Consider the following 27,172-nt stretch of genomic DNA (forward strand, 5'->3'; position numbering starts at 1 on the left):
GTTGATGCTAAAGACGGTGTGGCGGTGGTGGGAAAGCAAGCTCTCACCCTTAAGAGGCAAAACTTCTTCTACAGAAAGCACCAGAGGTTTTTCTGAGGAGTTGCCAGGGTTGTTGCCTGTGAATTCTTGTCACAAAGTCAGTAAGCTGACAACCATAAAATAAAAAGTCATGCAAATAGGGAACAACACAGAAAGTCACGCTGATCATGTGATCTTCCCTTTAGGATCTCCATCGAGGCCCCAAGCAGCCACAGAGGTGTTGTTTATGCCTGATGACAGCAAACCTTCCAAGCATTATGACCCAGTTGGTGGAGAATGTTTCAGACATACAGAAACCCACATCCTTCAGAGTGATCACAGTGTATTTCCAGCCTTTATTGCTTCGGGCTGGTTAATCCGTTCCCTGCATGCCGGCGGAGATGCTGTTGCAGTGAAGTTTCCAAATCATCAATAAGACCTCGAGCGAAATAATTACTTCTCGCTCCTTAACACAATTTAGCACAAATTGTTACTGTTCTCTTGCACCGAATGATTCAGAGTTAACAAAGCACATGTGTGCAGACAAAACGACAGGTGTGCCGACATGACGGGGATGAATAATCGAGATTAGGACGAGGCCGAGCAGCTCACGAATCAGGAGTGAGGAGAGGAGAGAGAGAGAGGGACAGATGGAGTGATAGAACATCAACAAGTGAGAGATCGCCGTGATGCTAAAAGACAGAAGGTGAAAAGGAAGTGCTGAGGAGAAAGGGTTAAAGAGGAGAGGGGAGAGAGAGAGAGAGATGGTTGCCTCGGCAACAGCAGCCAGCGTTTTCTCTCTTTTCTTTATCAATTGAATTCAATTCACTGTAAAGCTTTATCGGTGTGGAAGTCTGAGGAAACAAAGCAGCGGCGTACAGTATGTCCAAGTGTCTGGCCAGAATATGAACATGATTACCACAGACTGACGTGTTTAACTCTACAGTCGATCATGTGCATCAGTGTGTCTGCAGTGTTCAGCGTCCTTCAGGTATAAACAGCTGCTTTTGCCTCGTTTCTTTCTCCAGGTGTTATTTTTAATGTTTAGAGCTCATAAATACCACATATTCTAATAGTTGCATTTATTTATATTTCCTCTTTCTCATTCGATGACCAGTGTTTGGTCACTGAGCCTGCATTTGACTGGTCCCTGTTATTTATCCTACATGAGACTGATATTCTGCCAGATAACCTAATGTGGCTTTGAGTGTCTTCTTCCTAATTGGTTTCTATGCATCACGTTATGTCTTGTGCTTTGAGTTCTTATGAGACAGGTCACTGCAGCATCAAGCGGCATCCTACTTTTTTTTCTGGGCTCAGTTTTTAAATTTGGAGGTTTTAGGATGGAGGTTGTGCAGGTGCAGGATTAAAAACACTGATTCAGAAAGTCAGAGTTAAATATGAACAAACCAAAGGAACCAATCTGGTTAACTTGCACACTGAGGCTATCTGCATCATCCATCCATCATCTCTACACCTTAATCCTCACCAGGGTCATGGGGGGCTGGAGTCTATCCCAGCTGACTCAGGGTGAAGGCAGGTTCACCTGGACAGGTAACCAGTCTATCACAGGGCTACACTTAGAGACAGACAACCAAGCACACTCACATTCACACCTACGGACAATTTACAATCACCAATTAACCTCAGCATGTTTGTGGACTGTGGGAGGAAGCCGGAGAACCTGGAGAGAACCCACGCTGCACGGGGAGAACATGGAGACTCCACGCGTCCTCGCCGGGACGCAAACTGGTTGCTGTGAGGCAAGATGCTAACCACCGAGCCACCTGGCAGCCCTCTGTATCGTTACTCTTCTTCAAAATTGGTGCACGTGTACGGCTTTAGAGTAGCTTGAAAGTGCTTCAGCAGAGTCAAAGTTGAGCTGGTGTGCTGGAGCTGCAGCGAGTGGTGGATGGATTTTCATAGGTAGGCGCACTCTGAAGGGAGCAGTGATGTAGCACTACATATGGGACATTTTAAGGCAGAATGTGATTATTTTCATGAAAAAAACAACTTCTAAATATGTAACTTCGACACACAGAGGTGAGTTTTTAAGGGTTTAATCCGACTTAGTGCATTGAAACACTGTCATGTTTCTATAGTCATGCTAAGGTAGGTGTCCTCTTGTACAGTGACAACCCAGAACCCCAAAAGTGAAGAAGACAAACCAACCAAAAGCAGACAAAAAAAAACACACACACAAGAAAAATCATGGCTCAATCTGCGAAACGTTCCTGGCAAAAACCAGCATGATCAGACAGTGACACTGGTAACAAGTCCTCAGAGCGGCAAGAAATACACAAAGCTGTGAGACTGGATGTCAAGTTCTTCTCTCTTAACTGGCCACACGACTCCATCAGTCTGCTATGGGGGGAAAAGTTAATTTGCATCCTCAGAATAGTGACGGGGGATTGTTGTGGTGGAACATCTGCACACAGGGAGACGAGCACTACGATTAAAATGGATAATTCCCCGAAAAACTAGCAGAGCTGCACAACTGCACGATCCGAATCCTCGAGAAAACCTTTCAACGTGCTCGTTTCTGCTTCCTGTAGTGAAAACCCAAAGATAGCAGAAAGAAAGGAAGAAATGAGCAGGTTTAAACCCACAGTCTACATCTGGTGAGTCAGAAGAAGTTGCTCACTGATGTGATTATTGATGCTGTTTGCTCTCCTGACATCTGGGGTGTTTTATGAAAATACATTTCTGATATTAGTTTTCTTCCTACTTTACAGCTCGGGCAGCACTTCTCCACCGTGTCTGGTTGTTGCTGCTGCACTCCTTGTTCAGCAGGAGACAGTCGAACAAGGTCACGAGCATTAAACAGACACTTCACCTTTCTGCTGGGGAAGGAGAGGCGCCTTGATCCGACCCAACAGCCAGTTTATTTATATCCACATTAAATTAAAAGTTTTGCACTGCAGCCCTGATGAACACCTGCTTTCGGGGTGAAGTTTTAGAGTCCTTAACGCCAAACAGAGCGGAAAACTTTTACACATCGGAGAGTGTTCGGCAGAAAATTCTAGTATTCTACTTTTCGTGATACTACAGAATAATGTACCGAGACAAGCGCTGACACAGGGAGTTACGAGGCTCAGGTTTGTCTCCACTTTTCACCAGATGTCAGAAAAATATCCCGACTGTCAGACAGTGTGGAGCAGCTTCGGCGCCTTCCCGGGGCGCCGCATTTCATTTTTAAAAGTTTTCCTCGGCCGGAGAGATTCTGCTCATGCGGTCAAGGGGAAGCTCAGGGCGTTCTGGTTGGTTCTGATGGTTTCTTCTCATATTTAGACTTTTAAAAAAGTAATACATTGATGTGAATTAATTAGATCTACCTGTTTGTCTTGGTGCAGATTTTCAAAATGTGTTCCTCAGATGTCACCATTTTGGATCATCATCATCATCATCATGGCCAAGCTTCACGTCTTTGGTTCCGATCCATCCTGTTGATCATTCATGCGGTGAGCTCGGATGAGGTGGTCGCACCAGTATCCTGCTTTAGGGTGTCCAGGGAGGTGGTGGCAGGTCTTCCCGGCTTCCGCCAACCGTGGGATGGCTCCCAAAGAACGAGCTGGCTGGCAGGAAGCTCCCTATGGAGGTAACAGTGGCCGACAACGCCAAGTCTCCTCCGGGCGATACGATCTGTGATGCGAGGCAGGTCACCATAGAGTGTTCGAAACATGGTCCCACCAGCTTATGTCTTGAGCAGCCCAGAGCATCCTGGTATATGTACCATCAAGAGACTTCACCAGCAATGTGTTGAGGGACCAGCATTCGCTATGGACTCGACCGTTGCCCCGAAGAACCTGATCTTGAGCTCCATTTTGGATGATAAAGTCCTACAAAAGGGATTCTGGTTGATGCTATTCTCATTAACTTTCAGTTTCATGTGGGTATAATATAGTTTTCTACTCCTATTGTGTATAAAGCTGGCTGGTTTGGTTCTTTTTGGCTTACTATTTTTTACAGGTCATTTTTCAGGGTGTCGCCGTTTAAAAGGATTCCATCTTTGTCTCATGAGGTCAGATTTAATGACTGCCTTATGAGATATCATATTGATATCATCGATGGTCTTGTTTACGACATCTCTGGTGAGAGCCCATCGATCCTGCTTATGTATTGATTTGTTATTCATCAGATGGGGTGAGTTCAAGGCCAAGACGGATTCGCCTCCAGTGTGTCGGATCAATCTGTAAGTAGGGCTGAATTTGTTCCCTTTTGGTGTCATTCATTTGACCTGAGAGTTTAAAAGAACACATTTGCTCAAAAAAGTGTGATTGCTGAAGGGGGTCATGTCAGCGATTGCATCCTCTGCTCTACTCGACCCAAGACCTGAGAAGTATGAGAGTCTCCCTATGGAGTCACCTCTGAACCCGTCATTAACTATGTATAGACCTAAGGCCTGACACAGATGCATTACCTCCCTGCCACTTTGATTTATTCAGAGTCAAGGTTGCTCCGCTGGGTGATGGCTGCGGTGGCAAACAGGGGAGGCCGACCAAACACGTGGCTGTTGTTGCCTCTTAATGTGATGATATCAGATTCAGTCCCTGTGTTTCCATTCAGATCTCAGGTTAGAAGCACGTTTTGTGATTGGCTACCAAATACTTTAAAATACGAAGGATCCACTGGGGTATATAAATAGCTGTTCATACTGGTGACAAAGATCTCCCCTGGATGTTGCGCCCTCGTGTTTTCTTTAACGTGACTTTATTACATCCTGGAGGACAGCGAGTGAGAAGATCCTACTGACACCATGTTTCTGTCAACACAATGACAACGGCGTCTTTGACGGCTCTCATGAATTCAGGGTTTTCACTCTTCCGCTCAGAGGTTGAGGACGGCGACCCTGAATAATCCAGCAGCTTATATGATCCCTCACACACACAAACAGGCCACATGTTCCTCCTCGTTCCTCCTCTTCTTCCTTTCCTCTCCCTCCTTCATTTATTCTGTCGATCGCAGACAAACGTGTCACTCGACTCGAAATACTTATGTCATGTCATAGCATAGTGTTATGTATTATAGCTGCAAGGTGGATCAGTGGTTAGCACCATCGCCTCGCAGCTAGAAGGTCGTCGGTTCGTGTCCAGATCTTTCTGCGTGGAGTCTCCATGTTCTCCCCGTGCAGCGTGGGTTCTCTCCGGGTTCTCCGGCTTCCTCTAAAAACATGCTGAGGTTAATTGGTGATTGTAAATTGTCCGTAGGTGTGAATGTGAGTGTGCTTGGTTGTCTGTCTCTAAGTGTAGCCCTGTGATAGACTGGTTACCTGTCCAGGTGAACCTGCCTTCACCCTGAGTCAGCTGGGATAGACTCCAGCCCCCCATGACCCTAGTGAGGACGAAGGTGTAGAGATGATGGATGTGTACATTTTACTTCTATTTATTTTGCTTGATATTTAACTTGCTCGTGTGTCTTTCTCTGCATCATCCTCTACAGTAAAGTCAACCATAAAACCTCATCTCTGTGCATCAAAATTACACATCAAGAAGTTCTCTCCACCTCTCCCTCCACCCACTGGCTGCAGCTCAAGCACGTCGGCTCACCTGCAACTCTGCTCGAACGCTGTAAAACTTCTCTGCAGCCACGGCACGACTGCTTATTCCGCTCATGTCTTGAAACATATAAAAGGACGTCTTTCAGTGTGGTGAGAACTGAAACATCACATCCTACACTTACATCACACGTCCATCGTAAAGAGAAATAATCGTCATTGCAGCCAGAAAACGGAGGCAAGCTGATTATTATGAGTCCTTGTGCATTAAATCTTTCTTTCACCCTGCTGGTAGAGCAACATTAAACATGCTGGTTGCTTGACAAACTCACACCTATTATATTATCTATGTGTATCCACTTTTTTTTTCTTCTCTCCCTCCAAGCATCACATTTGTTTGCAGTTGTTGTGAGGTGCACACAACCTGTCAGCTTTCACTCCAGCGTCTCCTGCTGTGCATCAACCTGACATTGATAGCGGCTCCGTCTTCCCGACTGAAGCCCGTCATGCGTGCATGTGCGTGACACATCCCCATATGACAGCCGCCACGGGGGGCAGGAGATCCAGTGTCTAAGGTCACTGTAGCATCACACGGGGAGTGTGTGAAAGCCTGCGTGGTGTGACTGGGGAGTGACGAGCATGTGCAGGCGTGTGTGTTTTTCCTCTTTGTGTTCGGTTTGCATGACATACACGCAGAACGCTACGGGCTCGTCGTGTGACGTTCGACCGCGTGTGTCATCCCCTGAACGTAAGTGACACGTGTGTGATGTCATGTGTCGCATGTACATTTCTGTCTCTGCACATTCAGCACATGTGGCGGAGAAAACGGGAAGATGAGGTCCCAGGGAAGAGCGGAGTCATAAAGCCTGGCCACCAGTCACAAGGACAGGACAGAGATGATGACGGCGCCATCAAATTTAATGTGCTACAGGAGAATGTGGGTGAAAGTATAAGAAGAAGAGGAGGAGGAGGAGACGGGAGGAAGATGCTGAGGGAGGAGAGACGGCTAAGCAAAGGGGACCCTCAAGACAAACTGGCTTAATTGAGGCAATCACTCTCCTCCACTTCACATTCTGTAATATGGCTGATTTGAATTATGATCTCAATATGTCACTGAGAGCTCCATGATTCACCTCTCCCACTCTCATCCCCCCTCCCACCACCGCCGCCACCCACCATAATCCACCTCTAGAAACCCTTGCATCAACTTGTTACCTGGCATTCAAGCTTTGCACATTTTGTGTTTGGGATGCTGATGCTGACGCCGAGCCAGCCTCTCCTCTCCTCTCCTCTCCCACCCTTCTCTCTCTTTCACACTCTCCCACCCTCCCTCCATCCCTCTCGGTATCCGTAGTGATTGGAGGCAGGGTTCGGGGGTTGCTAGGCGACGGGGAGAGTGTGGCAGCCGGCCTCAGTGTGAGAGAGAGTTATGCGAGAGCGGCGAGGGACATTAGGAGAGAGCACTCCCTGCTGGCCAGTCTTTGTCACTGATGCCCACAGAGTGCTGTGGATCACTTGAGTGCCTTAAGCCACCTCTTATCTTTGGTGAACAAGAGAAGGATCACACAGAGGTGAGTGCGTACGTGTTTGTGTGTTCGGGACGGAGCTTTGTTGGAGCTGCAGTGTGTGTTTTCACGCTGCTTGATCGTGGAAACGTGTCATCCATTCAGTGGGAACAAGCTGAAAACATCTTTGCATCATCACACTCTGCTAAGGTCACAGATCCACAGAGTGTGTTTCCACTGGGCTGCATCATGCTCTTTGATCTGCAGGAGTTTCACTGAGAGAGAGGGTCTCCACACCTACTAGCACATCTCAGTTCAACATCTCATTTGTCTGCGTCCTCAGAAAAAAAAAAGAAATGTTTTCAGCCACGAATCATCAAAGCAGCGGCCCATTGTACTGACATAATGCTTAACGTCCGTGGGACACTAATTGTGATATTGTAAGACACTCCGGATAAGGAAGGGATCAAAGACTGTGAAATTGTACCAAAGCATAACTTTAGAAGCAGCACACTTCAAAGGGATTGATGGCCTGGGATTTCAAACAAAATAATATGAGGGCTATTTCTTTTTCTTTTTTCTCTCCTGTTGCAAATGCAAGGCCGGTTTGTGAGCATGAGATCACAGCAGCATGTTTGTTGTATGACTCTGACTCCATGTGGTCATCGGGGAAACTGCAAATTACTGCTGCTCTGGGTGGATGACTGCAGGATGCAATGAGGTGCTGCACATTTTCTGGTTTCTAAGCACCTTAAATCTACTGTTGCAGACTAGAAACAGCCAATTATATTAAAGCATGTTATCATTAGCATCACTACATTTCATATGCAAACCCAACAATGGTTCATACTCGTATAAAGAGTGTAATACACACTATATTAGTCCTTCTGCTGCAGGAATGAGTGACTTTTATAAATGTTAGCAAAGCATCAGCTCTCAGCCTAATCAGCAGCAGAAAGAACTTTCTAAGCAGCCTCACACTTTGCCATAAAAGTGACACTTGAGGGCTGGATTGTATTCAGGGCGAGCGGCGAGCACACAGAGCGAGCACTTATCCACTGTTCCTCCCTCCAAGCGCCGGGCTTGTAGAACCAAGTTCCCGCTGAGTTTTAATTGCCCTTTCACTTGCTTGAATGACATCCATCTTGCCGCGGCTCAGGTCTGTGCACCTACTGTACAAAAGCATAAAAAACAGATGTGTGATGGAAACTCCTTTTCTCATTTGCAGTTTGCACTCCAGATATTAACTCAGATGTCTCACAAGTTTATACCTGTTTGGCTTCCGTCGCACTAAATGTGTGTTTAATCCTCACATTCAATCCAAGATCAGCCTCTCCTGCGAGCACATATTGAGCCTAAGAGGGCACGATATCAACAATTAGCCACACACCGGATTTCATCCTCCGCTGATGCAAATAATACAAAGATCATACGAATAAATAAATGACTGAAATGGTTTATTTAAAGGCTGCTGTCACTACTGCAAAACATTTGTATATATGTGTGTTCAAAGCTGGTTGTTTCCTTCCCGACTGTGTGCTCAGAGTCTTTTCCTGTAGAAGATTTTGTGACCTTGTCCGTGATGGAAGGAGTCTGTGTGTATCCCAGCAGGCGTTCCTGTTGATTGGATAGGCCTGGCTGGGCTGACTTGCTGGCCCAGAGTATCCGTGCCCTTTATCTCGCCTCTCAGCTCTTTCACTTCGACTTAGCGGCAAGTACACAAACGCTCGCAAACGATTTGTGGTTGAAGATTTTTTTTTAAAATTTGTTTATTTAAAAAAAAACAGCAAACAAGAATGTCTGCATGAAATCGCAACATGAGAAAAAAAAAAGCAAAACAAATGTAGATACGTAGCCTAAAAATTATCCACAGTTAAGGCTCTGTGATGCAGTTGCTATGGCAACTATGATAGAAATAGACGTGTATCTGCAAGGGAATGAAATGTATTGAACTGTTGGTTGGAAACAGAGAGATTTTACTCCGGTGATTGACAGCTTAAGTGAGTGGCTGCAATACTTGTGTGCAAACTGTGTGCGTTTCAACACCAAGAGTTTTGTGCGGTGTCCATGCGTGTGTGTGTGTGTGTTTGCATGTATGACACACTGCAGTATATTAAAAGTGCAGCAGCATGGATGGGGGGCATAGGGCACATCATTATGACGGTAGGAGAGTGTGTGTGGGTCTGCGCTGCACTCGCCGGCCCTGTGTGAGAGCAGATAAGCTTCAGCGGAGACAACACAATAAATTTAATGGGGAGAGGATTCTGTTTGTGGCACCTCCATGGCCGCTCCGGCCACGGCGATGCTCTGAGCGTGTCGTGTCAAACATTAACCAATAGCTAGATGTAATGATTTAAGTGGTTTTTCTTTGTGCAAAAAAAGCTGCAATGAGCGTGCAGCAGGTTTTGTGTTTCAGCATAAAAACACCAACTTGCCAAGCTCCATCCACCGCACTGCAATCTCCCCGTAAGGCAGGCACACCTATTCCCTCACAGATTGCCTTTTATCTGTTGCCTCGTTCATTACAGACTCAACCTACCACTCCATTCAAGCCTGTCTCCTCTCCATATTGCCTTTGTACCCTGGTGCCTTCATGAGGCTATTTCACTTTCACTAGATAAGAACAAAGGAGCTCCATGCTCAGGGCAGACATGTAGAGAAAAAATAATCATCAGAAATAAAAAAAAAAGAAATGCACTTAGAATATTAGAATGGTTAGAAATAGGTGGAAATCAATGGAATAGCTCCAGCCTGAGAGGAGAGGGAGGGGAGATGGAGGGATGTGATGGAGAGAGATGAGGGAGGGGGTGCAGGAGCAGGAATATGAGTGTGTATGCATTTTCAAGGCGGTCTTTCTGTTGCAAGAAAAACACACACACACACACACACACATACACACACACACACAGTAGTCTAACAGGAAAACGAATGGCTCGAGCCACTGATGAAGGCATGCAAATGCAATCCAGTGACGGGAGCTGAAATCTCCGCGCGCTAATGGAGGCTCGTGCGAAGAGGCGATGTGTTTAATTCGACTTGGAGGAAGGTGGAATCACCTCAGCGGTGTGTGAAAGAGGGAGAGAGAGGCGAGCGGAGCGGAGAGGAGGGGAGGGGGCGGGGGTGTATGGACCTCGCTGGCTACGGGACCCACAGGCACCCCGATTGTGCTCCGCTCTCATCATTCTTGGAGGTGAGGACAAAAGAAAAAAGGGGAAATCGGAAGAAAGGCCCGGGATCTGAGTGTCGTGACGGGCCCCCCGACTTCGCCGCCGCTGGTCGGGGTTGTCTGGACTCAAAAGGCTGAAGGAAAAGCGGCGGAGCGGTCGACTCTAGACTGGGGTTTCCTGCCACAGCAGCGGGATTGTCACAAAACAGCCTTTCACCCTCCGAGGGGCCTTGTATTGCTCCGTTTTTCAGGTATGCGTTCAGTTAGCTAGCCTGTCTCGGGCTGACTGGGCTCCGCTCGCCGAGCCTCGGCTGTGTTTATTCGGGGGAAAATGTCAGGCTGCGTGACGGTAATTTTCTGATGCGGTACTCACGCCAGCTCTCTTGCTAGTTATTCATGCTAGCTAACCCATTTACTCAAGAGCCCCAGTGAATTTGCGAGGGGGGGAACATCTGCACCTAATCACCCCTCTTGTGTAGCTGCTGCCTGCCCCGTGCCTTTAGCCTGCTTTAACTGTCGTTTTGTGCACGCTCGCGGACGCTCGCAATAATGGAATAGACGCAAATTAGCTCGTCTTGCTAAGATGCTAACTAGTGGCTGTAGCCTAGCTAGCTCCCAACATATGCGGCTAGCTCGCATATTTAATTTGCAGTATGTGAGGCGTTCTGGCTAACGCTAATCTGCCACAGCTAAAAGAGGCACTAAGCTAATTGTAATGCGTATACCTTTGCTGTTGGCTAATGTGGCTACTGAGGCTCAGTGTTTGTGTTGATGGCGACCAGATATTCCAGAGCTAGCGTTTGATGATTATCTGGAAAGAAGAAGAAGAAGAAAAAACACTGCGTATGCTCTTATCAATTAAGCAGCTATGCAATTGATTTGCTGACAGACTGCAGTTTGTATTATTCCTCCAGTGCTGTGTGTTGTGAATGCTGCTGCTGCTGCTGCTGCTCGAGCTGCTCTGATTAATTAGTAATCTAGATATGGGCTAATGGACGGATGGAGATCAATGTGTACCTGGATCAGCAGTGCTCACCGGCACTGACCCTCATGTATGTAGCACCTGATTGAGTGGTGAGTTTGTTTGCAGCCCCCCCATGATGGACTCCTAATCACTTTCTCTGAGCTGATGATTTGCTATTACATGACTCAGTTTATGTCTCCAGCATGAGAGAAGCCACCCAAAGGTGTTTTAGGGCCATTAACCATTTTTACAGTGTTTTTGAGGCACACACACAACAAGAGGCGAGTGTCACACATGGCAATTAAAGGTGCTGACCCCCATAAAGAAGTGGCGTCATCCCTTTAATTATCACCCGTAATAATTAAATCCCCTTAAAACAAGTTAAATAGTGTGAAGTTAATGGTCCCGCTGTAAGGGAAGAAACACACAAGGTGGGAGTGGGACTCCTTCCGTCTCGACTTCTCGTTGTTTGTTTACATGTGAGGAGGTGTTTGTGACCTTGTTCCCTTAATTGAATCCTGCTGCTTTCCCACTATTCTCTCCAACAAACCTGTTTGTTATCAGTCAGAGGAGACAGCTCAAGCATGTATTGTTAAAGGGCCAACCAAAGTAAAGGCTGTACTCAGGGTGCATATTAAAATAGGGGCATTGATATGAGGCCAGGAAGCCTTTTAAGCAGTCGAGCGAGCGGTTGAACGGATGGAATATGCAACATGGAGTAACCGCTGTTGCTTTGGTAAACGTGTGATTGTTTTGCAGGTGACCACAAAAAACCAGTCCAGTTATAGGATCTGTCATGTTTGATCCTGTGTCAGCTCTGGGTTGTTGTTTGTTTTTCCTTTTGCCAGTTTAGAAACAAAGTAATCGAAAGGAAGCCTAAACAAACACTCAAAATGCCTCTTAATGCTCTAATTGCAGCGGTTGTTATGTCTTATTTAACACTGAATTGTTAAATAATGAGTAAAATAATGTGACTCATGCGACATAAAACTGTCACGAGCCCGTAATGCGTTTTCACACGGTGCAAATCTCTTCATAATTAATCACAATAGATGCTTTTCACAAGGCGTGTGTAATAAATTTTGCCTTTTGCTGTTTGCATGCTAACCCTTTTAATTCATCTCTTTGTATTCGCAGAGTTGTGAAGGCATCTGGTCGGCAGCTCATGGAACACGAACTTCTCTGCATGGAAATACTGAAGAGAAACAGAAAACCGGAGCCTGAATTGACTGAACCTGAAGTGGAATAAATGGATTACCCTCCTTTTGGAAAATTGTTGCCATGGAACTAGGTAGAATGAAATGATGGTTGATGGAAAAAAACAAAGGTAAGACGGCTAAATGCTGAAGACACAGGAAGGCACCGAGAAGAACCCGAACACATTCAAGGAAAGAACAATTACTCTGTAGGGACCAAATGCTTCTACAGTCCAAATGAATGCATGCAGTAGCAAAAAAACTAGAAACAGTATTCAAAAGGGAACGACCAAGAAAAAGAGTCGCACTCCTCGCCTCAGAGCCGATGAGAATATCCATGGAGGGTTGGCCTCTGGGAGCGCTGAGTGAGGGTCTGTACTCAGACCTGTTGATTCCGTTACTGGAGTTTTTGTCTCACACAGGTGTGAGTCAGTGTCCCGGCAAACGTACACACATGTTGACGAACTGAAGGATTGCTGTGACGGAGCGCAGTCTCGATGGTTTTATTGAGATTTAGCTGTTTTTTTTTTTTCCTTTCACGAGACGCTATTGGATCGCCGCTCGGTTTAATCCCAAAATAGCTCGGCTTGCTTGAGCTGTTATTATAGTGGAGTGTATACATGTTAAGACATTTAAGGTTTAAAATCTCACTCGGTGATGTGGCAGTCGTCCATGATATTGCCTGCTCGGTGCCAAACGGCTTCAGCTTCGTGGGAATGACTGCTCATTTTTAATCTTGTATTTTTCTGAAGTAGAAATCTGCTTCACTACATCTCTGAATCTTTTTCCCTCTTTTTCTTTTTTCTTTTTTTGTTAGGAAAAAAGTCTGTTTTTTTTTGTTTTTTTTAAGACCCAGCTGTTAAGTGAACCTGATTTTGAGGGCAAACCATCAAGATCACATTGAAAAAGAAGATTTTTTGCAATTTGGCCTTCTCCTTTGTTGCTCAGATCATCGCCTGTTTAACCTCCCCATCCACTACAGACACTACAAAAGGGTGATTGTAACATCTGCCATAAATATATATAATTATATATATATATATATATATATATTCCTTTGCTTCAGCTCTTTGGTGGATTTCAAAAGAAATTCCTTGTTTTACTGCCAGGCCATAGACTCTCTATTTGTCATTTATGCTTACTGCCACAAGCCTTCCAGCTTCTCATCATAATCATTCCCTGATATAGACACTGACAGATATTTCCGTTTTTAATCCAGACTTGGAAAAACAATGCAGAATTTTTCTAACAGTCCAGCTCCCCCGTCTCTCCCCCCTGCCTTCAGTGGGAGGGGTGGAGGCGGACCTCCGTATCCCCCTCAGCCAGCAGAGCCCCAGATCTCCCCGAGGATGACGGATGATTACGCGGGGATGCAACAGCAGAGCCTGCACAGAGCCCATCACCACCCGAGTCAAGCCAGCCACATGCTTGCTTACAGTGCGAGGAGCAGAGGAGCAGTGGAGCCACCGCCAGCACAGGGTAACATCCACAGCGGCAGCAGCAACAACCCCTACAGGAAGGATGCCATGGATTACTATTTTTCAATGGGTGGGAAGGACAGGCACAGAAGGGGAGGTATGGCCTACGGGGGAGGCTTCGGCTACCCTAACATTGACGGACATATACCTCACCAGTACCGGCATCCTGGATCTAGCGCTGCACCCACATCTGGCCTGATGTCACCGTATCCAGTAGACTATGGCTCTAGCGCTGGTTCAGGCGCAGGTGCTGGAGCGTTCTCTCCTTCTCATCAGTACAATATGAGTCAGAACCCTGCAATGCAGTCAGTGCCAGGTTCTCAGATGCAACACCGCCAGCATGGACAGACCTTCCCAGCTGTTCACCACGGACAACAGCATAGGACCTATCCCCACTCTGGGCACAGAATGACCCCACAGTACCCACACTACTCTCCACAGGGTGGAGCATCCACAGGGTCATCAGGAATGTACAGCCCCCCTCCGCAGAGATATCTCGACGGGGCTGCCAGCACTGGGTTTGATCCCAAAGTCAACAGCTCTCCCAGTGTCAACTCCAGTTCAAACTCAATCTCCAGTTCAGTTGCTGCTAACAATGTGGGGCCAATGGAGAATGTCCAGCAGAGCTACCATGCTTCAACCTATCCAGGATATTCCCCGCAGACGCATTCACTTCACAAGCAAGCCACACTACAGCACCGCAACTCGCAGCACAATTTAGGAGTAGGTTATGACAACTCGCTCAAGATGCAGCACCAGGGACCGTCTCCAGGCTCTGTATATGCTAAACTTCATCAAGCCTCTAATCCCAGTATACCTCAGCCAGCATCTCAAGAAATAGCCAAATCCCCAATGCATCCGAATGCGCAGCAAACTCAAATTAACCAAAACTTTAGCCCGATTTCCAACCCTTCTCCGGCTGCCTCGGCAGTGCATTCCCCCAGCTGTAGCTCCTCTCCTTCTCCTTTGATGGGTGTCTCAGAGGTACATGGAAACCCCTCAGGTCATGGTCCTTCACATCCTCCTACATCGAACCCCCGTAGCAGCCATGGTCATGGTCGATTACTGCAAACCATGCCTCAGTTAAGTCCCACACCCAACTCAAACAGCAGCATCAGTAGTTGTGGTAGCAGTGGCAGTCATAAAGCTCACAGCATGAGCGCAGTTGGCGGGAGCAATCTTCCTCCGACGGGCCGCAATAAAATGAATCTAGGCACAGGAATTGGATCCCGAGAGGAAGGCTCCTCCGTTTATTCATCTTCTTCACATGACAAAATGCAGGATGCTGGCCTGAATAGTCTTAATGCCTTGAGCTCACAAGTAGCCAACTTACCAAACACAGTTCAGCACATGCTCCTCACTGACACCGTGCTATCGCAAAAGAAGAAAGATGGCGGGCTGATGCAACAGGCGATGCACGGCGCGCCCCCGTCGCAGCCGAGGAGTCGAAACGCAAGCGCGGCCTCGAGCACCAGCACAGTCAAAGATGCAGTGGGAGTCGGTGACGGCGCCAGCTTAGATGTTGGTGCTGAAGAGGACTCCTCGCTGATGTCGTCGGGGACCAAGGTGGAGCGCGAGGACCAGTTTTCTGAGGGAGAACACGGGAGGGTGAGGCAGATGAGCGGGGCAAGCAGTGGCTCTGAACCAACTGGCTACCACCCCTCGTCACAGCATCAAACCCAACCACAGACTGGACAAGCATCGAATGATAAAACGGTCGCATCTGAGTCACCATCAAAACAACCAGTTGTCTCCGAAACAAAAGCAAATGAAGCTCACATTCCCTCCTTATCGTCATCTCCATCCTTTGGATGTCAGCCATCAGAGACTGGCCCAGCTTCACATTCAACACCTCCAGTTTCCTCGTCCCCCTCATCCACCTCCTCCAGTATTCCTCCTCCCCAGCCAAACTGTGTCCCAGAGCCTGGTTTGACATATAACGACCACAGGGCTGGCCATAGGAAGACAACAGAGATTAAAAATGAAGTCATTAAAGATGAAAGTGAAGGCTCAGTTGAGAAAACAGAGAAAGGTGGTGGCCAGATGCAACGGGAGGGAGAAGTCGATACACAGAATGGTCAGGACAAAGAAAATAGGCTGCACTCTGCATCCAGATTACACAATAATGAGAGGGAAGAAAAGCACACATCTGAGGAGCAGCAGAATGCCGGCAGTGTTGGTGTGATCGTCTCAGCTCGGTCTGAAGGAAGTCACACTGACAAAAGTAAGCATCCCCAAGACAACTGTGTAGAAGAGAAACCGCCACACACTTATTTAAGAGAGTCGAGCAGTCATAACGGGGAGGAAGGAGTGGATCTGAGTCTGTATTCCTCCCATCATCAGAAGTCAACCTTCGGACGGCCTCAGAACCCTCCACAGTCTGGTCCACATAAATACGGATACCCAGAATCAGCATATGGCTCAGATTTATCCATGAAGAACAAAGGGAGGACTGGCCCAGCGGGTGTGATGGAACCACATCCAAGATATTTAGGGTACCAACAATCACAAGCTGCTTATGGCCACGCACATCCCAAAGATGTGGCTTCTGTAGCAGAGGCTTTGGTGAAGAGAGGCCAAGCAGCAGGAGCTAAAGGTCATGAGGAGAATTCACAGATGCAGCAGTTCCCTAGCCTTCTGCAAGAGGTTCTTCAAGGTTATAATTTAGACAGACGTTATGGGAGACCAGAGCAGGCATTTCCTGCACATCTCCAAGTCCAGCAGCAGTTTCAAACCAGACTTCCTTACGGCGTGAGTGACAACGTGAGGATGCAGAGTGGAGCTGAGAGTTTGGCTCTTTCTGCCCAAATGGGTGGTTCTGGAAAACACCCAAATCAGAAACATGGCAGTGAGCCTGATTTCACCACAGACCCTCAACCTGTAGTAAAATCTGAAGGCTCCAGTTCCAAGATCCTGCAAAATGCTGACAAAACTGAAGTAGGTGTGTCACACAGCCATTTACATCAGGAGCCTCAGCAGCCCCCACCTAAACATATCAACTTAGCCGACTATTCTCTGCCACAGAGAAAGGCATTATCTAATGTGTCCGCTCCATCCTCTGCCGTGCAGGAGCTCCTTCTGCAAGAGCCAGAGCCGCTAACCAGCAGCATTGGTCAAACTGAGTCTCAGAAATCATCAGGCTCCATATTAGCCCCATCAGAGCGGCGCTCTGTCATCTGTGATGTGTCGCCAAACCGACGCAGCACACCAGAGAGAGACAGGGAGGGCGACAGGGAGAGAGAGCGGGAGAAAAGTCAGAGTGGAGCCTCTGTGATTCAACAGCCATTTTCCTCTCCAGCAGCAGCAGCAGCAGCAGCAGCAGCAGCCAATGATCTAAGTAAAAAGGATGCAGGAGAGAAACAAGTGATGAAAATGGAAACAGCATCAAAAGAGGCAGGGGCAGATGTACAGGCCGAGCACCACGGCGGCGGCGGCAGCAGCGGGGCTAATGAGGCAGACGTGGAGTATCACCCAAAGTCTGTTCATTCATCAGTTGTAATGAATGCTGACCCCTATAGGCGAGGCAGTGTCGATATCACCTCCCTGCCTTCTCATCCGATGAACACTAATCCTTTATCTTCACCATCAAGGCATCAGTCGTATCTTTTAGGTGTCGATCTGTCCACTGGCGGCGGCGCTGGCGGCACGTTTCCTGGATATCGATACGGAGATGCAAGAGAAGGCAACATGATGTCACGCGGCAATCCCCACTTTCCCTCTCACCACCCCTACCACAATCTATCCCCTCAGCCTCAAGCCCCAAACAAGCTTCAGATGTACCCCCACCCCCGCGGCCCCCCTCACCACCCCCACGACCTGAGCGACTGGGTGAAAGCCATGAACAGGCCGTCCAAGGAGATGATGATGCAGCCCGGCTCGTCTCCCGGGCGACACAAGGTCAGCCAGTCGGAGCAGAGGCAGAGGATGCTCTCCCAGCCCGACATCCCCAGCGAGCAGCACGCCAGCAAAGCGCCTCTCCATCACCAGAGCCCCTACTACGATATGAAGCTGTGGGAGACGTCGCACCCCGGAAGAGACGGCGCCCGAATGATGGAGGGAGACGCCTACTACAGAACACAGCCGCCTCCTCCTCCCCCTCCTCCCCCTCTTCCTCCCCCCGCCCCGGTGGTTCCACACGGCCCGGTTCCTCCGCAAATGTCTCACGAACCCGAGGTGTCCAGAGGAGCCCCAGAGGAGGCCAAGCATCCCTGCCCACCTCCTCCACCCACCTCCACTAAGCCTCCCGCTGACATGAACTCCACTCAGCCGCAGGTGCAGCGTCAGACTAAAGCCGGGGGTTCTGGAGACACAAATCCGCTAATATTGAGAAGGAGAGTTCGCTCTTTTATCTCTCCCATTCCTGCCAAAAGGCAACTCCAGGACGCCTCTCAGCAGAGGGCTCCCACAAATTCACATCACTCCCCGGGGGCTCAGTCTGAGTCTAGCCATCACAATGAAGATGACTCATCCAGTTCAGATATCCCATGTCCCCGGCTCTCCTCCCCTCTGCCAGGAGAGAACACCTATTCACTCCCTCTGTCTCCATCAAGTGGCAACGCCAAGGTTTTGCCTCCCAGGAAAGGACGAGGTTTGAAACTGGAGGCAATAGTGCAGAAAATCACACCAAATATTAAAAAGCCAGCAGGCCATGCTGATGATGAGTCAAATCATTACCCAGGCTTCTCTCACTCCGATATACCAACATTTAATGATTCACAGGACCAAGACTTAGCACATTTCCCCAGGGTTTCAGGAGGGGATGATAGTTACATGGATGAAAGTCACTCATTAAATGACATGATTCCCTTCAGAGGAGTCGACGACGCCGGGCCTCTGCCTCCGTCTGCCTACTCATGTGATCCTCACCAGACGTCTCAAGTCCTCAAACAACAAGACTTTGACTTTGGACTCGGGGCCGCTGTGGCGTCGGTATCTGGCGACAAGGAGGATTTTGCTCTGCTCGGACCTTTGCCCCCTCCCCCGCCTCTCCCTCGGCCGGTGCAGGGCTCCCCGCCGCCCTCCTCCTCGGCCCTGTCGGACATTCAGCATTTCACAAACACTTACCAGCAGCTCGAGACAAGAAGGGGGGAGCAGTCTGCCGCGAACCTGCTCAGACAGAAACTTCAAGAATCTGGCATGGGATTTGATGATTATCCTGGCAGCGACTACTACGGAACCACCCCGCCCCACCATAGCCAGGCTCAAGGACACATGCTGAACAGACAGCATCAGATGTCCTCCGGTAGGTCCAGCCTGTCGCCACAAGACTCTAAGCCGCTGGAGAGTGTCGTGCCTAAAGGCTATTTCCCGTCTGGCAAGAAGAAGGGCAGGCCCGTGGGGAGCGTGAATAAACAAAAACGGGCTCAGAACCAAGTCCAAACACCAGCCCAGGCCCAAGCCCAAGGCCCGACAACACAAGTCCAGAGCACGACTCTGTGTGCTCCTCCAGCCCCACCCATTCCAGCTGCAGCTGCCGCCACAACCCCACCCACAGTGCAGGCCAGCAGCAGCCCACCAGCCCCCCCAGCACCTCCTCTGCCAGATGGTAAAAGCACTCCCCCGCTGGCCCCGCCCATCCTCACACAGGTGGTGAAGGTGGATGTCGAGAGCGAGGACACGCAGCCGGAGATCGAGGTCAAGCCCGTGCGACGGAGACGCAAAGGGGTGAAAGACGAAGATGAGCCGCTGGAGGCGAGAGGACGGCAGAGGAGGAGGAGGAGAGGGGCGGCGGCGGCGGCGGCGGCGGCCGCAGCAGCACCGCCACCGATGGCCAAAGATGACCCAGATAGCCTCGGTGCGAACAGAGTCGCAGCGGACCCGAACAGAAAGGGGCTGTTTGTCCCTCACATCCACGTGGAGAAGAAAATCCCAGAGATCGGGGCGGTGTGCACCATCGTAAACGCCGAGGAGGACAAGATGAAAGGAGAGCGTAGTGCAGTGGCAGGGAAAGCAGGCGGGAGTGGAATTGATTCTCTCCTGACCTCAGCGCTTTCCTCCCAGTTATCTAAGAGAGACAGAGAATCGGAGAAACGGGAGACAGACGAGGTGGAAACTACGCTTCAGTCGGGAAAAGCGCTTCCTTCATCTGGCTATGTTGTTTCAGGCCCTGTGGTTACGGAGACCAATCATTCTGGCCGCCTGCTATGTTGTCTGTGTCAGAAATGGGCAAATTACAAACATCTCGGAGATCTCTACGGGCCTTACTATCCAGCTGAATATGCTGCAAAACTACCCAAGAACCAGCCCCAGGTCAGACAATGTCAAGCGACCACAGGCACAAACAGAACGGGACCAAATTCAGACACAAGCTCGAACGCTGCGAGCGCTGTCCAAGACACACAAACACAAGATGCTGAGTTTACCAAGCCCTCCACTGAGAGCGACTATGCCATCAACCTAGATTCAAACCCAGCATGCCTCACTCCTGCAGTTAGAGCCGCCTCCCCAGCTGGAAGAGAGGAAATCACGATGCCCGTGGCTGCCAAGATCAGCAGCACCGACTCGCCTCCCTCCTCCTCCTCCTCCTGCTTCGCCGCCGCCACCGCTAAACCTTCTCTAACCTGGGACATGAATCTAGATATCCGACCAATCCCCGAGCTCAAGAGAGAGCCAGACCTGGAACCCGACCAGCAGCTGGCGCCGAAACAGCTGCAGCAGCCGCCGCTGCCGCCGCCGCCGCCGCCGCCGACGGACGAAGCCCAGCAGCGACCTCAACACAGAAAGCTGACCTCTCATCCGCGCTTTAAAAGGAGACACAAGTCCAGCGAGGATTCCCCCAGAATGGTGCCCTCCAACAGCAAAGCGTCGCTGCCCTTCCAGCCCCCTCCGCCGGCCCTGGACTCCCTGGGACCCTTGGCACAACTGGCGCAGCTGCCTCAGATGCCCATGGACCCAGAGGAGCTGTGGGTCCACGAAGGATGCATAGTGTGGACCAGTGGAGTGTACCTCGTCAACGGGAGGCTGTACGGCCTTCAGGAGGCACTAGATGGCGCCAGAGAAACAGTGAGTGTCCTCTGCATCTAGTTAACCTGCTTTTTTTTTTATTTCTGCTGTGGTGTAATGCTGACTAAGAGGCAAATCCTGCACATATACTGATACCAGATATACTTCATGTGTACATGCTATAACAGTCAGCTTCCTGATGTTGCTTCAGCAGCATCCTGGTGTGTGTTTTGTTCTTCATTGTGCTGTAACGTCTCTTCTCAGAGCTGCTCGTACTGCGAGATGGTCGGCTCAACCCTGGGCTGCTACAGTAAAGGCTGTACACTTCGCTACCACTACATGTGCGCCATGGAGGCAGGTAGGTGGACGTTTTAAAGACCAGCGTGGCTGTTTTTTACAGGGGCTTTATTCTCTCTGTTTTGACATTTTCCTCTCTTTCACTCCTCAAAAAACTGGAACGCAGCACTGCTTGTTCGGTTGTGTTTTCACTGTGCGGCTTTAATTTAGGAAAACGGTTCAAGCGCCGAGAGAAAGAGCGAAAACGGCGCCAGACAAAGTTGAACAAGAGATGAGCTCCGTGTGCATCGTAGACAAATTAGGCGGCAAGATAAAATGTGCACGATAAGGTTTAAGTTGCAGCACTAAACTGGAAATCTGTTTAATTTCTCCACAAGCCGATAGAAGTTATTGATCCCGGGTTCTTTATGAATCCTCCGCTCTGTATTTCTTTAACCCTGGAGTCCATTCAGTGCTGAGTTTTGCCATCTACCCGTAGTTTTCTTCTTCTTCGGCTGTGTTCAAACAGGATTGACGTTCTCTGTCCCTTTTGTCAGATTGCTCTCTGAACGAAGATAATTACTCGTTGCGGTGTCCGAAGCACAAGGTAAAGAAGGAGAGGTTGGTTTACTTTTGTGAAATTCAGCTCATTTCATATCTTTATTTTACTGTAATTCCTCACCAGCAAATCTGAGCCCGTCAGCTTTCTGATGCGTCTCTTCTTGGTTCAGTTTACCCAGAGCATCCGGCCAGCCAAGCCAGTGTACCTGGAGCAGTCAGAGAGAGGCTGAGAGGAACGGAGACGAAGAAGAGACGCAGGAGTCTGGGAGCTGTAAGTATCCACTCGTATGAGCACGTGAAGGCTTATTTAGCAGCTAAATGTTTGTTCTAACAACACACTAGTTATTACAACAACTATGAACAATAATGAACAACTAATGAGCCTTCCAGCATCAAGCCCTCCTTGTATCTGGACCTCCGTCTTGACAATCCGACATAAGAGAAGGTTTTACATTTAGTGTCGGATTATCGAGTCACGCCTGTATTTTTATAAACTTGTGCTGTTTTTTTAGCATAAATCTCAACTTTACCACTCGACTGGTTCACATTCGTCTGGGAAACGTTTTTGTCATGATTTGACTGTTTTCTCTTGAGTGGATCTTTGGTAAATGAGTTTGTTGCCTCGGGCCTGTTTGGACCTGATTTTTCTGCTAAAACAGTCTCGTTCCCGGCAGCAGAACAACGGCGGCTCTTTGTCGGCCGGTTGTTTCGCTCCTGTTGAGGAAAACCTTCCAGCTCTCACACTCCTCCTCAGCTCACCTTGGTGGCTGTTCTGTGCCTGTCACTGCCTCCCCCTCACTTCAGTCGAGCCGATCCTCATGGAAACCAGCACCAACACTGAAATTCTCTCTTTTTCGGTCCGTCGATTCAGAATTCTGAATGCTGAATGTTTGCTAATTATTTTTATTATTATTTTTATCTTTGTGCGTTTTTAACTGTAACCAATCACAGAGCAGCAGCTGCCTGAGCTCAGTGAAACGTACATAAAAAAAAAGGTTTTATTTTGAAATCTATTTACAGGAGTAGAAATTTAAAGACACATTTGGATGCATGCCTCAACTATTTGAGCCGTGTGTCAGTCAGTCAGAGAGCCAACATTAAAACTTTGCTTCACTTTTTGGGAATAATAATCAAACCTGTGATTGTTTATGGACATACTGATGAGCCACAACACTAAAACACCTGCTGAATACTGTGTAGGTCCTCCTCTGAGCCACCCAGGCCTGAACTTCACAGACCTCTGAAGGTTTCTCGTGGCATCAGGCACCAAGACGTTAACGGCAGGTTAAAGACCTCAGACTGTAAAAGAATCTGGAGGCCCGGTCTACATGGTTCTCTGTTGATTCCTGAACAACGTCCATGCATGACTATGATTGTAGGACCCAAAGGTTTCCAGCAGAACATCGCCCAGAGCATCCTGCTGCCAGATAAATGACAGACCTCGTCAGCCGCCTTCATCCGTTGCTCCATAATCCAGATCTAAAGCTTATGTGCCCATTAAACGAGGTGTCAGACGAGTTCCAGGATGGTGTCACAGGAGATATGTTTCAAACCCAAACTACATCAAGAAGAGGCAGAGTTGTGGCAGAACCAGTGGTGGCTGCTTCACCATGACAACGCCCTGAGCATCCCACAGCTTCTGGCTGAGAAGAACATCTCCGTGCTGGAGCAACCTTCCTACTCACCCCACCTGGCTCCGTGGGATTGGTTCCTCTTCCCCAAGCTCAAGGGGGTCATCAAGGGGACCCGCTTAGAAGACGTGGACGACATCAAGATGGCTGTGGCGACGGAGCTGCAGAGGATCCTGGAAGAATCCTTCCAGGAGTGCATGGCGGCGTGAAGAGAAGGCTGGAGAAGTGGGTTAGACTCCAGGGGAGGTATTTGGAAGAGGAACACTTGTAGTTTGTAGTTTGAAATATATCTTCTGTGACACCAGTCCTCAAACTTCATTGACACACCTTGTAGGTATTTTCAGCAGTGAGTTGAGATGCTTGGTTGGAACACTGTGCTAGCAAAGCTGCATTCAGGTTTTCAGCTCCTCTGTGGAATCAGGCCACATGAGTCAAGGATTTCAAGGATTTCAAGGTCTTTTATTGGTCACAAACACAGTTATACATGGTATAGCGTGCACATGTTCCACACCGAAATGACAATAATAAGATCAATAAGAATAAGGAATTGACAAACAGTGCAAAAAGGGAATAACAGGGTCAGCTTTCATGTGGCGCCAGTTCACCAGTAGACCGATCTGGATCAGATTTACCCCACAAGACACCTGCTGTTGGGATGATGTGACCCGACCGTCTGTTAAAGACACTTAGATCCGTACACTGCCCGTTTCTCCTGCTTCCAACGCAACAACTTCAAGAACCGACCGCTTACCTGCTGTCATAACGAGGCGATCGATGTTTTCCTGTCGCTGGTTGAAAACTTTTCTTTTCCATGTCTCAGTGTGTGACCTGGTGTTCTGTGTTTTCCTCTCTCAGGTGATTTCGGGCGATAGAAGACTGAGAGACGGGCATCTGTGGCAGAGAACAACAAAAAGGGAATGTACAATTTCTCAACAGGAATCATTTACATTTAAGACAATGGAGAAAAGAAAAAAAACCTTTTTTTAAGAGAATTATCGCTCTTTACGTAAAAGCAGAAAAAAGAAAAAAACACGGACGCGCAACTCGGAGGAACGGAGCTACGAGAAAAAAGACTTTAAAAAACAAAAAAAAACACAAAGTGGAACGAAACGAGACGTCAAAGGACTGAAAACTAACGGAGCTTTTCTACGCAGAACAAAAAGAAACTTCCTCTCTAGGCTCACTTTGACTTTCCAGAGACATCCTTCAAGTGTTTATTGTCATCTTTATTATCTTTATTTTTTTCCAGGTTTGTTTGCGTTTGAAGGGGAGCGAGCTGGGCGTCGACACCCAGACCAGAACGAATTTTGTATTTTATCTTTACGATATTAGGAAGATTATTATTCTCATTATTATTTTGTAATCCTCATCAGTATTTACTCATGAAAAACGGATGTATCTCACTTTATATTCAGTCGACACATGAATTGGATCCTTTTTTTTTTCATTTTTAGTTTTTCTTTCATTCCTGGAGAGGGAGGAGCCAGAGAGCGCTGTTGTCTGGAATGTCAGGGTCTGAGTTTTGCCACAAAGACATTATTGCCTTGGAGAACGGACATCTGTTGCCTTTCAAAAGTCGTGCGTGAGTGAGATTGCGAGTGCGCGTGTGAGAGAGGAAAAAAAAAAAAAAAACGCCGATAATCTGGGTCTTTGATTCCATTTTTTTGGTCCTTTTGAAAAGTGTTCTTATTTTTCATCACTGGGGTTTTTACGGTACAGATAGTATTCACGGAAAATCAGATGGACGCAGTCTTATTTTTCAAGTACAACGTGCAGAAGGACGAAGGAGGAGGAGGAGGAGGAGGAGGAAGAGGAGGTATCGACTAGAGCGTGTCTGGATGAGCTGGACGAGGTTTCATCGGGGTGGACATGTGTACCGGGTGCACAGGTTGAAGCGTTTTTCCGGAAACGGACTTCGGAGGGTGGATGGGTGGACGGAGCCCGACCAAGTACTTTTGAATGGTTTCGGCGACCCGGTTCAGTTCTGGGGGGGGGGGAGATGCAAAAATCCATTCAAAAGAAGCATTGCCATAAAAAGTTTAAAAGTGAGTCGTACATGGTGTTGTCTTTATCATTTTTTATTGTTATTCTTGTAAAAAAAAAAAAGGAAAAAAAAGCCGAGCTGAAAGAAGACAGTTACACTATCGAACCCATGCTGTATTAGAAACCTGTCAATATGTATATGAATTATGAATACACTTCAAAAATGCTTCACCGGCGCTCCTCTGCTTATTTCTCAGACGTCTTGTGGTGGCTTCCCCCGAGGTCTGACTTTCTCGTCTGCTTTTACAACCAAACCTCCGTCTCTGTTTCTGTCGCATCCACACACACGATTCCTCACTCTGCTGGTTCTTCAGTCTGTCTTTGGAGGGTTTGTGATGAGTGCAGTTCAGAGTCTAGACCAGGGGTGTCCAATCCTGATCCTTGAGAGCCCCCGTCCAGCATGTCCTTCCAACACACCTGATTCTAATGATCAGGATGGTTGATGATGAGCTGATCATTTGAATCAGGTGTGTTGGAAGATGGAAACATCTAAAACATGCTGGATGGGGGCTCTCGAGGACCAGGACTGGACACCCCTGGTCTAGAAGGTGTCGGAGCAGGTCAGAGGTTCTGTGTTTCTTCTGGTTTTCACTTGAAAAAAGTGTCCTGATGTGAAGGATTTGGGTTAAAACAGCTCAAGTGTAAGAAAAATAATCTTAAAACTAAATTATATTGAGTAAAATGACATGTGGAGATTTCAAACATCAAAGTTTCGTTTAGATCATGAGGTGTAAATCAGGTGATGACTTCTTCTTATCAAGCAAGATTTCAAATATTCTGCTCCAGTGCTTTAGGGCTCACATGTATTCAAGCACACATCTCCTAAAAGTGCAATAAATGCAGCTTTAATGTTTATGTATGCACGAAACATGAGCTAAAAGTGTCTCTAGAAGCCATAAACCAATAAAATGGGGGGAAAAATTGCTATAAGTATTAGATAAGTGGCTTAAACTCACATTTTTTACTTAAAACTCAACACATATCATGTTTTTTTGTACTTGTTTTTGCTGAACATAACAGATAAATGTTTAAATTACAAATTAAAATCCACCAGTAACAGGTGGAATTATCTAAACCTAATGAATAAATGATTTAAACGATAAATAGTCGTCTGTAGGTCACAGTTTAAAAGTGTTTTTTTTAGCTTAAGGCAGCGATTCTCAAACTTTTTGAAGACAAAAAGACAACAGAAGTTCATGTTTGTTACCCCCCGGTTTGAATTCTTAATATCTCGAGTAATAAGTTTGTTGTTTAGGCATTAATGTGTTAAAAGTGAACGTGTTAATTCCACAGATTCATCTCTTTATGTGAACACGTTAATTATCTTTAGAATGAATGAATGAATTGAATTTATTTCAAACAAATGAAATAAATATAATCACATCTTAATATTAACAAGTCCAAAAAAGGAGTAGGAAGAAGTGTACACGTTTAAATCTGACAGCCCTGATGCACATTTATCTGATAAATGTAGGCTTTATTTTTATTTAATTTTTATTTTTTTAATGATCTTGGGACCCCCATGGGGGCCCTGACCCCCAGTTTGAGAACCACTGGTTTAAAGAACTGGATGAATTGTTTACTTGTTTGTTTGTTTGTTTTGACTAATAGTGGTTTATAAATGCTTTGGATTTGTTTTGCTAAAACTAATCAAACATTTGGATTCAATAGACGCTGAGACTAAAACATGTCAAAACGTTTACCTAGAAGTCACGGATGTTGTTTCGCTCACAGCAGTGGATACACAGGTTAAACGGTCATCTAGAAGTGTTAGAAAATGATTAAAATTAGCTCAAAATAAGTGATAGAAAGTGTAAATATTTATCTGAAAGCTGTGGATAAACAGTGGAAATGCTTAAAAGTAATGATTTAAAATACGGTCGACAATTTTGCTTAAA

At 47.4% G+C, this 27,172-nt stretch overlaps 1 protein-coding gene across 3 annotated transcripts; it reads left to right on the forward strand.

Moving 5' to 3' along the window:
• Window positions 1-9,945: 9,945 nt before the first annotated feature.
• Window positions 9,946-25,445, forward strand: tcf20 (transcription factor 20). Of its 3 annotated transcripts, none has more exons than XM_008284534.1 (6): window positions 9,946-10,434; window positions 12,285-20,823; window positions 21,028-21,121; window positions 21,597-21,660; window positions 21,771-21,871; window positions 24,087-25,445. In XM_008284534.1, exons 2-6 carry the CDS (start codon window positions 13,576-13,578, stop codon window positions 24,101-24,103), a joined length of 7,524 nt encoding a protein of 2,507 aa, XP_008282756.1. In that variant the 5' UTR covers window positions 9,946-10,434; window positions 12,285-13,575; the 3' UTR covers window positions 24,104-25,445. The 3 variants fall into 3 exon arrangements, with proteins under 3 accessions (XP_008282756.1, XP_008282758.1, XP_008282757.1); XM_008284536.1 differs by having other exon boundaries at window positions 21,597-21,646; XM_008284535.1 differs by having other exon boundaries at window positions 9,946-10,207.
• The last annotated feature ends 1,727 nt before the right edge of the window (window positions 25,446-27,172 follow it).

The sequence above is a fragment of the Stegastes partitus genome, unplaced genomic scaffold (assembly GCF_000690725.1).
Source record: "Stegastes partitus isolate 25-593 unplaced genomic scaffold, Stegastes_partitus-1.0.2 Scaffold363, whole genome shotgun sequence".
NCBI classification, from domain to species: Eukaryota; Metazoa; Chordata; class Actinopteri; family Pomacentridae; genus Stegastes; species Stegastes partitus.

Excerpts from the sequence above, each read along its gene's own strand:
- tcf20 (XM_008284534.1), top strand. The coding sequence starts at position 13,576 with ATGCAGAATTTTTCTAACAGTCCAGCTCCCCCGTCTCTCCCCCCTGCC. Across the intron at positions 20,824-21,027 it reads TAGATGGCGCCAGAGAAACA|AGCTGCTCGTACTGCGAGAT; the intron begins GTGAGTGTCCTC and ends GTCTCTTCTCAG. Across the intron at positions 21,122-21,596 it reads CATGTGCGCCATGGAGGCAG|ATTGCTCTCTGAACGAAGAT; the intron begins GTAGGTGGACGT and ends CCCTTTTGTCAG.